This window comes from Lynx canadensis, chromosome C1, assembly GCF_007474595.2.
Source record: "Lynx canadensis isolate LIC74 chromosome C1, mLynCan4.pri.v2, whole genome shotgun sequence".
NCBI classification, from domain to species: domain Eukaryota; kingdom Metazoa; phylum Chordata; class Mammalia; order Carnivora; family Felidae; genus Lynx; species Lynx canadensis.
The window spans coordinates 61,623,264-61,635,937 of NC_044310.1; the positions used below are offsets into that span (position 1 = coordinate 61,623,264).

Consider the following 12,674-nt stretch of genomic DNA (forward strand, 5'->3'; position numbering starts at 1 on the left):
AGACAACAAAAGCCATGGCAGATGAGAGATAAGGAGAGTTTTATCTAGGGGAGGACAGAGATGTCCATGAAGTCAGATATCTACTTCTTTAGCTATATATTATGATCAGTATGGAAGCCCTCCCTCTGGAGCTTAGATTACCTTTGCTGAGAAAAGGTGTGAGGAATCCTAAACTTGTCTAAGCATTGACTTCAAAAAGGGAAAATTCTTTGAATATTCAACTATGGTAAATGTGAAATTCATACCTGTCACATTAAAACTATATCTTCTGGAGATGAATTTCAAGATTGAAATCTATATCTTCTAGGTATAATTACATTACCCAAAAGAAATACATAGTTAAAAATCAGATAACTTTTCTTTCTGTGTTTTCCATTTATTCTACATCATACCCTGAGTTCATTTATATCAATAGATATATGCATACACAAAGAGAATATCCCCCATGAAATAAATGGAAGGTGAATAAAAGAGGAATTATGGGAGATTTAACATTAATATATAGCTTGAATTTCAGAAATATATAGACCCAGAATTGATTCCAGACTCTTCCACCTACCAGCAAATATGGATTTTCTCATCCATAATATGGGAATAATATATACTTTGCAGGATTCTATGAGGTATAAATGACAAATGTGTATAAAGTACTCAGACTAGTATCCATCCCACAGAAAACATTTAATCTAATTATTCATAATCTTGTTATTTTATGAATTGCTGCTGGTGGAACTCAGTGTCTTAGATTCTTCTCCATGATTCTTATGATTAACATAATCAGCACATGCTAAAAATTAATCATGGTCTATGTTGAGAATTTCTTTTTACAATTTTGTACTTCTAATATAGGCTAAACTTACATTTATTTCTATTAGTAGCGTGACATAAGATGTGGGTTTCCATATTTATATGGGGAGACAAATTCTATCACCAGTTACTCTTTTCCAACTGGCATTACTTTGACTCAGGGGTAAATGACTAGAAAGAAGCTCTAGATAGTTTTAATAGCTCTTTGTGAACCTCAGATGTAACTGAATCGCTTTCTAAATTTACCTACTAAAGAAATGACCCATGAAAGTATTCATGGGTAGATAATCAATTGATAAGGTAAATAATCCCATTGAAACATTTACTATTTATTTTTGATACAGCTGTTTTAAACAGACTGATTAGTTCCCTTTATGAGTTCACCCTTGAAAGCACAAACTATTTTGTTCTTTGTCATTGTTGCATGACATTCCATTTGGCAGTCAGCTTATTTTTAGCCAGACTATCAAAGTATTTTTCAACTGGACTGTCACTGCACTTGAACTTGGAATCTTGTAACCTGAGGAACTGCACTGGAGACAAGAAGACACCTCTAACAAATGGGAAATTATAAATCTAGACCAACCCAAACTTGCACTGGTAATTATTCTTATGCCCTAAGTGTAACATGGTTCTGTAGTTATAGATAATTAACATTTCATTGGAGTATCTGTTATTTTTTACATGGAGGATATGATAATGTATTATATGAAACCGTTAAGATATCTGAACTCAAATTATTGTTCTCTGAAAGATTTTTAGAGAAAACAGAAAATTTCTTACAAAAGTATATTAGTTGCTAGGTATAATGTTCTTAGGAATACTGCTGAATATAGGGATTTTAGAATTATATCTTAAATATCTATAATTTGAAACCTAAAAACTTTTGTCTAGAAACTAAAGATTGCTGTAATTAAAATGCAATAAAATCAAATGAAATAAGTCAAATATATTCTTCTATGTAAATATATTATCCAATATCAAATGGGTTCTTAATTACTACAATTCAATATAATTGCATTTTAAATATAAACATCTGCATTTTAAGCTCACAGTCAGTAATTTAAATTAAGTATTATAGAATTTAGAATTAAAAACTGGAGTTTTAATTACTTGTATGTTATGATCTGTGTCTACATTTTGCAAAGCGCAGCTATGAATCAGTCTCATTTGTTTTTCTTTACTAGATGAATGGAAGAAGAAAGTCAGTGAATCTTATGTTATTATAATAGAAAGATTAGAAGATGACCTTCAAGTCGAAGAAAAAGAACTTGCAGAACTAAGGCACATATTTAGGTGAAGTTCTCAGAGTTATTATTTCTTCGTATAAGTACGTTTGTTACTTATCTTGTTTTTAGATAAATCTATATTTAAAAACACAACTGGTATAATCTCAGATGTCACTAATCATGGTAAGCCTAAAAATGTAAGGTTACCCCTTTCTTGGCCATTCATATAGCCCCTAACATGCAAATATCTTATCTCCTTAAAATATGACTTGCATGCTCCCATCACTTAAGTTTAAAAAGAGAGGAAAATAAGGGCTGACTTTTGAATACAAGCTATTGCTGATCTGAATATCTTCCCTGGAGTTAGATTTCTTGTAAACCATGCCAGCAACGAACAGCAGGACTTCTATTCTCAAATGGTGGTAGAATATTGGCCATGTTGTTCTTTTTGAGCTACTAGGGTAAGTCCAATTTTTAACAAACCTTCTGGTCTCTTGACATTTAAGGGCTGTCCCCTAATGGAACTGAGTATCATTCTGCCCCTGAACAATCATATAACAACATGTAATACTGGCTTCAAACTTTCAGTGAGTTTTGCTCATGATAACAAGAGAAAAATAATCTGGCATAGTGTCACAACCTTGGAAGACACAAAATGTTCAGAAAAGAGGGGCAGGACCCTTATATACACAAGCAACCTACTGGAGAAATTGAATCTGACATTGAGAAACTAGATGCATTTTTTTTTATTTTTTTTTTCAACGTTTATTTATTTTTGGGACAGAGAGAGACAGAGCATGAACGGGGGAGGGCAGAGAGAGAGGGAGACACAGAATCGGACACAGGCTCCAGGCTCAGAGCCCGACGCGGGGCTCGAACTCACGGACCGAGAGATCGTGACCTGGCTGAAGACGGACGCTTAACCGACTGCGCCACCCAAGCGCCCCTAGAAACTAGATGCATTTTTGAGGGTCAGTTTAAGTTAGCTGCTTGACTGAGGAAAAGTTCCACGTAAGCCAGTTAAACATGTTGACTTATACCTGTGTTATTAATCTAATGTACTCATGACAAAGGACCTCCTCTATTTTACTTGGAAAACAAGTGTAAACCAGTGACCAAATGATATATTCCAAAAGAATTTTCAGATATAGTAAATATATAAAGTTAACACGACTGGCAATTAAAGTTATTCACATATGATATAGTTGTCAGTGGGTTAATAAGGCTTTTTCAAGTGATCAGTTTACTGGAAAAGAGATACAAATGTAGAACTTAATCATAAGTCCTCTAGCTCTTAGTGACTCAGATAAATATGCTGAATGAAATGTGGTTAAACTGAAGAGACTTCCCTCAACTTTATGAACTCAAAATCTCATTTATTAATTTATTTTTTAATTTAAGAATTACTGTGCAGATATGTCAAGACTAATTTAACTAGACATATCCTTTTAAGGATTAAGCTTAACAATGGAGTCGAGATGTAGGTTTTATTCTGTGTTTTCCATTTATTCTACATCATACCCTGAGTTCATCAGTACATCATACTCCATCAGCAACGGGCAGTTGTTTTTCCAGCTCCTGCTATAGCTGACTTTTCCTACATTTCCACTATATGCAATAAATGTGACCTCCTTTTTACTAATCAGTATTGGGGATGAGAGGCAGGAAACAGTGTCAGGGAGAATATAGTTCAGTATTTATTGTGCCAAATACATTCAAGTTGTTATTCCAGACACATGAAATATGAGACATTATGTAATTCTCACCATGACTCTGTGTGATAAATATTAATTCTGATGGATAATAAACTAAGGACTAGAGACATTGTATCTTATAAGATCATATGGTCAGTAAGTGCTGTAACTCTGATTTGTAGCAAGGTCAGCCTGAGTCCATAGAGAGAGTTCTTCCTATTTACTATACCCTTCTTCTTGCTCCAGGAGTTCATAATCTGGTTTAGGGGAAAGACATATATAAAGAACTCACAGAAGACATTCTATGACAAGTGATAAATGGGAAGAAAAATAAAATGGTTTCAAATACAAAAATTAAAAAAAAAGAAGATTTGGGAGCTCTTGATTTATCCATTTTAAAAAGCATTCCAGGTAAATGGCATAGTTAAGTAAAGATATATAGGCAAGAGGGGCGCCTGGGTGGCGCAGTCGGTTAAGCGTCCGACTTCAGCCAGGTCACGATCTCACGGTCCGTGAGTTCGAGCCCCGCGTCGGGCTCTGGGCTGATGGCTCAGAGCCTGGAGCCTGTTTCCGATTCTGTGTCTCCCTCTCTCTCTGCCCCTCCCCTGTTCATGCTCTGTCTCTCTCTGTCCCAAAAATAAATAAACGTGGAAAAAAAATTAAAAAAAATAAAAAATAAAAAAAAATAAAAAAAAATAAAAAAAAAAGATATATAGGCAAGAATGGATGAGTACCATGGAAGGTCGAGAGGAGTCAAGAAAAACTAATGTCTTGATCATTTTATCTAAGTTGAGTAAGAAGGTTAGGTCAGTCAGTATAAGGGTTTTACAGTGATATAGTTTTAAGTGCAGTTTCTTCTTTTTACAAACTATGTATCCTTGGATATATTATTTGGTGTCTTTGTGCCTCATCTGCATCTGTAAAATGAGGTTAATAATAACAGCCTCATGGATATTTGCAAAATGATGTTAATTAAAAGCTGAGTAGAGAACTTAACATACAGTAGGCATGAAATAATTGGAGGTTTCTATTTTCATCATTGATTGGGTAAATAAGGACAGTTTGAAAGACTGAAGACTTTATTATCCAGTAGAAGTAACAGTTTATTAAAAGTTAGGAAGTAAGAAAGTTAGGATCAAATGTTTTTATGTAAACAGGATGTTTTTAAAAGTTAAAATGTAAAATGTTAGGACAATTCAAGATGATGCCAAAATCTGAACTATAACTTTTAAAGATTGTGATCAAGAGAGATTTGGCTAGGACTAGAAGGCTCATCAAAATGGATGCCAAATTCCCTAAGAATAATGGTAGGGCATTTTGTGGAGAGGCAGACTGGTGGTAGCCTGGTGCTAAAGCTGTTAAGGAAGTGACAGAAATGTTGCATTAGCCAGAAATGATAATAATGAAGCTGAGGAGAAGATTACTCACAGCCTAGAATCATGTTTCTCCAAGGGCTAAGAACCTCATACAGTAGAGTAACCAGCAGTGCTTGCTAAAATTTTAGATTCCATGATTCCACCCCATATCAAATGAATCAGAATCTCTGGGGCTGACTTCCAGAAACCTGAATTTTTAACAAGCTCCCCAGGTAATACTTTTGCATGCTAAAAATTATGCTTCTGCTGAAGTTTAAAAACTACTTTAGAAAGATACTCAAGTTGCACTGAGAACTCTGCCTGAGGTGTTATTGGTGAAGGGATGAAGAACATGAGAAAAAAGAAAGCCGGCAACTAGTATGGTCTACAGAGATTCAAGGGAGCAAACAAACAAACATAAACAGAGTACTCTGTCTGATTCCATCAAGACTGATAGCATCATCGGGAAAGAAAGGCAGTCATGCCTAGGGCAAAGTTCTGAGGATTTTCTTTTCTCTAGAATAAAATGATGGATGACAAGGAAGGAAGAGAATGGAGTGCTGAGAATATAAATTGTCTTACTCATTGACTCACATGCCAACATTTTATGGCATTTGGGAAGATTAAACATAATATTGTATGAGATCACATTTGAGTATCTAGGACATTTTGGGTGTTTCTTTCTCATCTTTTTCCATGCCTTGTATGATGTAATTAGTATTTCTGTGGTGAACAACTGTGTTATGCCTTATGACACCAGGCTTTCTCTAAACATGTCGATAAGAGGAAGTGGTATAAGATGCCCAAAAAGAAGCACTTAACACCAGAATCACAGGTTGAGGATCACTGATATAAACACAGATTTGGGAGTTTTTTGGAGGTTTTTTTGTTGTTTTTGTTTGCTAACAAGTTTCTTTATGGAATTCTTGGTAGATACTAATTGCATTCATTCAAAGAGATTTTCCACACCATAGTACACCAAGGCTTCTGTTAGCTCACATACACAATATCCTGGTATAGCTTTCACCCACAATATAATATAGAGCAATATGGTACTAAACTTTAAAAATATAAAGATAACCATTATATTCTTATGCCAATTTGTAGCAGCTTTGGAATGAAAGCTTGATAGGGTAATGAAAGAGAATGGAAATGGAATAATCTCTCTTCTTCCACAATAAAATTGCATTCACTCATAACTTTGGACATTTGTTGGGATAATAGATGGAAGATAGGAAGAAAAGGGATGGCAGAAGAAGGAAAGACAGAAGTGGCCCATTGATTACCATTATCTGATTATTTCCTCTTCTATGCCATGTCTAATCTTTATGTTTATCAATATAATGGCACTTATTACAAGGTGTTGTCTATCCATTTACAGGACTGTCTAACCACTAGTATATATGTTTACTAAAGGCAACTTCTTTGTCTTATTTGGCTTTATTTATATTTGTATTTATTTGTAATACGTATTTGCATGGCACTTGAAAGAAAAACAAACTAACAACTTAGTGCCTAGCACATGCTAGGCATGCTACCAGGTATTTTAATATGCATTGGCTCATATAATCCTAAATGTATATATGTAAAGTGCTTTGGTACAGTGATCAGCACATGGCAAACACTCAAAAATGGTAGTTAAAACTAATCATTGTGTTTATGTTAACAACATCTGAGGTAGTCATTCATTGCACTTGCCATTTTATACCTAAGGAAAATAAGCTCATCAAATTAAACCGGTTTGAACTAGGATAAACAACATGTATAATTGTACTGGGATTGTACCCACTTGTATTTAATTTCAAAATGTGTAATCTTCATGACCTTGGTTCTCAGCTTGGGAGGTGGAGTAAGTATGGATCAGAATTATCTTTTAAATATTTTTATTTTCCCTACACCACTCCACAATTTTGCTATATCCTGTGTATTAGAACTATCCCTGGGTGTGGGAGTAGAAAACTATATTTTAGCCCCCGACTCCTACCCCTGGTGATACACGTATCCCACCCACAACGTTTGAAAATGTTTTACATAAGTAATGGCCCTCCCCATGTAACTTTTAAAAGCCTCCCAATTACATTACTTTGTTTCAATAAGTTTTAAAGTCATTAAAAATTTTAGAGCTGTGCTCTACTAATTTAATTGTCAAGGCTACTTTTTTATCTGCTTAATCTGCAGTATGAAATTTGACCTCAGTGAGGAGTTCCAGAGAAGTTATATTGTTCCAATGCCACGATATTTCAAAATAATCAATAAACCCTATTTTTTTCTCATTTTAAATCTTATTTTGACATTGAGTAGACGTACCTTGGTTAATAATGATAATATTTCATTTTGAAATTGATTGGGTTTCATAAATAAACAAAAATATCAAAAGAATGCTTTGTTCCATGAGCAAGCAGTTATAATACTTTCATGATAAAAATGTATTAGGGTGGGGGGAAGGGAGAAAAAAAATATGTATGCCATTCCTGCTCATTTTCTCCCTGAAAAGTTCCTCTGGACCCAGCTGCAGTCCACCATACCTATCCTCCAAATGAAACATCTTCCAAAAATCAACTTTTTCAAAACTATAACCAATTATGAAATTTAGCTATTGTAAAGTGAATAGCTCCAGGCACATGGCAGGCTGACTTAATCTAAAATGAGTGAAATTCTCCAATAAAGTAGAAAATGGACTACTGAGGGAGGACATGTTATCTTATAAAATTAAAATAGAGTGAAAGTATTATTTGACATGTTGGTGCGTTGTGCTAGTTAGCAACAAAACAAAAACAAACCAAACAACAGAAAGACAATTCACATTGCCCCAAGACTGCCTACCTCTGTACCTCTTTTCTTGCTTGTCTAGGTAAAACTAGTTATGAATAATAATTGTAAAGTAATATCTTGCTAAAACATTATGAAGCAGCTAATCTCAATCTCTCTCTTTCAGTCTCTTTCTCTCCCTCCAGCTTGTTACCTCACTAGCTTTATCTTTCCTCCTTTTATCCACCCTCTAGTCTTCCCTTCCATCCTACACTGCCCCCCATCTTCCTTTTTTCTTTTCTAGTCTCCCTTCTCAAATGCAAGGCAAAGCAATAAAGTTGTTAAAATACCAATATAATAATCAATATCAGTGCATTATTAAAAATAATTATTATACCAGCTAATGTTTGTAAGTCTTACAAAAATCTAAGCCTCATAATAAATCATTATTGTCTCAATTTTATCATCTTTCACTATTCTTGCTCTATCTGCCACCATATTTCAATAATTATTTATTGTATGATGAATTAATAAATATACTTCATGTTATTAGTTTGCTGATTGGACCTGGGTGATATTGGACAAATACATTCTGGATATTTTGGGGGGATGTATCTTGGGAACAGATCTTATTGATGATTTTTCTGTTTCTGTTGTTTGATGGGGACCGGATCAGAAGCAGCCACAAAGAACTACATTAGGAAGTTATAGCCAGTCCTTTGAAACCTAAATTACCAAATTGGGAAACTAGATGATCTATAACAAATCCATTTCTCCTTTCTACCTTCTTGGTCTTTTCCTAAATTTCAGCAAATGAATTAATTTAAAAAAATGTAATCTACCTATGAGAATATTTTGGACAGTAGTATGTTATTTAGGGCCAGCTATTCAAATGTTACATTTTAATTGGTTTCCAGTTGTGGTCATGTCAAATATTTTCTTGAAAGGATGAGGTCATGAGAAAGGAGTTTAATTGGATCACAAAACTGCATACTTTTCTGGATACAAGGTAAAGGCTAAGAAAAGAGTTCATTATGCTACAAGAAAGAAAGTAACCTTTGGGTACAGAACTACCATTTTTAATGATTAAGGACAGAATTTACTGTTAGAAATATATTCATAATAGTGAGTTCATTTTAATTAGGAACTTCATCCATACCCCAGCAAGCAGTATGAACTCATTAGGATATGTTAAGTTACAGTCTGGCATGGCAGGTGATGAAAAATATAAAGGAAAATTAAAAAATAAATTGAGCTTAGGGTATTAGAATACATAAGTGATGTTCAGTTGACAGTGAATTTGACATACACAGTTCCTTTAGAAGAGGCAAAAGAAGAGAATATGAGGTATCTCTCCTAGGAATGATTGCATTAAAACCTTGAATATTTTAATTACATGTTTCAAAACAGAAACATTTGACTAAAAGTTAATGGGAAGTGAGAATTAGGATTCAAATATAGCCCCAAAGTAACTCTCATTAAAAAAATTACATTCCAGTTATTAAAGTTAAGATAAAAATTGTACTATTAAAATTGCACTTGACTGCCAAATATTGTGGGAGCCTATTCTCAGTTAATTCATTTTTGTTGGTATTAATAGAAGTTGTATGAGTTCAAGGAGGATATAATTGAAGAAAGAACAAAAACAACAGGAAACAGTTCAGTTTTTTTGTTTTTTTTTTTTAATTTTTTTTTTCAACGTTTATTTATTTTGAGACAGAGAGAGACAGAGCATGAACAGGGGAGGGGCAGAGAGAGAGGGAAACACAGAATCGGAAACAGGCTCCAGGCTCTGAGCCATCAGCCCAGAGCCCGACGCGGGGCTCGAACTCACGGACCGCGAGATCGTGACCTGGCTGAAGTCAGACGCTTAACCGACTGCGCCACCCAGGCGCCCCAACAGTTCAGTTTTGAGCAAGGAGCTATTTAGGACTGTACATTGAGTCACTTATGAATGGTCAAGTCTACTTTAAAATTCAGTGAGCTGAGAATTGATTGTTGAACAGAAAGTAACTAATATAATTCATGCTTTCAATGTGACTTATGTAAACAATAGATATTCATTCAGGGTTATTCATATCTTAAATAAAGCAATAAACTGTGGCATCTTATATTTTGTTTATTCAGTGTTTACTTTCTTTGCAAAGCTGGTCTGGGCATTAGAGATCAGAATTAATGCAAAGATCAGTTGCAGGATTCTATGTAGCATGCATTTCCCCAGGACTGAGGCACCTAAAGGATCCAGAGATTAGTGAGTAGTTTATATCCAGTAGACTGTTGAGAACATAGTAAAGTGAGCATTAAGAACAGAGGTGGAGCATACAGTTGGTGTTGTGCCAGACTGACTGAATACATCATCAAAGTTAGATCATGCAATAAGAAAGCAATTGAATCTATCTTCTTAATAAAACATTTCAGTGCAATCTTTTTTCCCCTTTGGATTTTTAATATCTCCCTTTTCCCTTCATTCTTCTTTTAATATCTCCAGTGTTGATAATAGCCTTCCCATTGACATGATGCCCTAGGACTTATGTTATAAAATTGTGATTCTAGTAGTTGCTCTGAATCACTGACAGGTGCTAGGTGTCACAACAGTGAGCTTGGTAGCCATTTTTAAAAGCATGTGAAGACAGGGTCAGACATTGTCTAGGAGCCTAAATGAGAGTCACCATGAGCATAAAATTGTCAAAATCAGGAAATTTTACAGGTTGTCAAATGTGAGAGATTGAAGCAGGTCAAACTTGGTTTGAAAATTATGCTAAAATCTCCCAAGGCATAGACTATGCAGGGGAAGTTGTACATTCAGTGATCTTGATAATACTAGTAATAATAATAAAATAACAATTTATTGATAACATATGTGCTAGATACTATAGTAAGCCCTATCCTCATGTATTCTTCATAACAATACAATGTCTATGTATTATTTTAATCATTTTATAACTGAAGAAATTAAATTTGAAGAGGTTTAATAACTTGCCCAAATTGGAGGGAAAAAAAAAGACTACTTAAAAAGCAGAAGCAGGATAGGATTTCAATCCTGGTGTAAATACAAGGACAAGTTTTTAAGGATTACCTACATTTCAGCTACACTGCTGAAATGATTTTCCACTTTTAAAACATCAAAACATGGGAAATATTGCTGTATAATATTAGAGATACACATTGAAAAACTAATTTTCTCAGGAGTTTATTGCTACAGAGGACTCCCAAGCCTTTCTTCTTTCACCGTTTGCCATTAAGTTCATTATAGTTAGCTCAAAAGGTACTTCCTTCCCTGTTCTTCTTTTAGGATGAAGGTTATATATTTCTTTACATTTAACAGAAGGCCTCCCTGTCCTTCTCCACCCAATACTTTGTTTTCTGTCTTTTGATCTTATTGTGTGTTTTCATTGCTGGATAATGGAAGGACCAAGAAAGAAAAGCCAACACAGATCAGAACTTCTAAATCATTGTCAATCAACATCTTCAATTGCTAGTCACAGTTTTCTTTCCCTTTTTATTTACGGACACTGATTTCCTACAAACTTCAAGAGAAAAATCCCATCTACCTAGCTTTAAAAAGCAGAGTTCAGCTTTTCAGAAAACCTGTATTATTTGAAATCATAACCACAGAGAAGACCTCTGTGAATGCACTTGTAAGTCTGGGCTGCTGAGTGCACTTTGTTTAGTACTACCTATTAAGTTTTTTTTCTCCAAGACATCTGTAATACAATCGGCTTTAAGAGTTTAGAAGCCTGACACAGGGAAAGGCCACACATTTCCAAGAGTTGTGTTATTTTGTGAAGTTATTGCACATACCATAAAATAGGTATACCATTTACAATTAGGTTCATTTCAGATAGATATTTTAAAAAGTAGTATTTTCATCAGAAATATTTTTGGGGGGGCATAATTCATTGAACTGTGGGAAAGTACAGATAGGAATGCGTTAAACTCTTAGCCATTTCTCCTGAAATACTTGGCTCCTTCCTCTATTATATTATTAACATTTGTAAAATTGACCCTGAGTTTACTGCACTCCTACATATATTATTCCAAAGCAAGTTGAGGTAGATTTCTCAATATGAATAAGCATGTCAGTGGACTTGGCAGCTGAGAAGTTGAACATTCAAGGCAAGATGGTTATGAGGATGGGGAAGTTTTAGGATATTCTATGAAAACAAACCACTGGGATTGCCATTGCTAATTACGACATTTCACCGAGATCCTTTGGATGTCTCTAGATTTAAAGGCTTTCTCTTTTTAGCAGCACCCTGGAGAATAGCACCTTTTCTTTTCTATTTTAAAATTCCAGTAGCTTTTGAAGTGCTTAACTGGGTGCCTTGATGATAATGTCCTGAATTTATAGTACCTTTCAAGTGTAAGTACTTTACAAATGATATGGAAGGCTCACTCACCAAAGACTATGCTATCTCACTAAAGCTGCTGGAGATTTAAATAGGCAGGAAGTGGCTTGAAATTGACCTGGGAGGCCAAGGATATGATTTCATTTCTACTGAAAAATGTCCTGGGAGTACCAACAATTTCAAAAGGTCAAGAATTTTAGCTTTACATTCCTTTTCCAAGGCTACCTTTGGCTCTCTAGGGCCCTCCTGGGGCAATGGTCTTTGTTCAGACAAAGGCAAGGATTTTACTAATTGAATCACTAACACTACTCCTCTCAGGGGACTGTGTATCATAGTACCCGATCAGAGTTTAGACCTTCTTTATCTGTGAAACCTGACCCAGTCAGAGTACAAGGAAAACTTTGCTTCAGGCAGAATTTGTAAAACTTTGGGATTATATTCCTCTCTCCAATCTCTTACCAAAATGCTTCATTTTTTTTTTCTTTTTGGAGG

At 34.7% G+C, this 12,674-nt stretch overlaps 1 protein-coding gene across 7 annotated transcripts in view; it reads left to right on the forward strand.

Moving 5' to 3' along the window:
• The first annotated feature begins 1,269 nt into the window (after positions 1–1,269).
• The window catches only part of LOC115520450 (serine/threonine-protein kinase TNNI3K), a 289,743-nt gene continuing 278,338 nt past the window's right edge, over positions 1,270–12,674 (forward strand). For 2 of the 7 annotated variants that reach the window (XM_032594324.1, XM_032594325.1), the window contains exons 1-2: positions 1,270–1,407; positions 1,995–2,103. In XM_032594324.1, coding sequence (XP_032450215.1) covers positions 1,368–1,407; positions 1,995–2,103 — 149 coding nt within the window. In that variant the 5' untranslated portion in view covers positions 1,270–1,367. The remainder of the gene's footprint in view (positions 1,408–1,994; positions 2,104–12,674) is intronic. The other 5 variants (XM_030324809.2, XM_030324810.2, XM_030324808.2 and 2 more) reach the window with 5 other exon arrangements.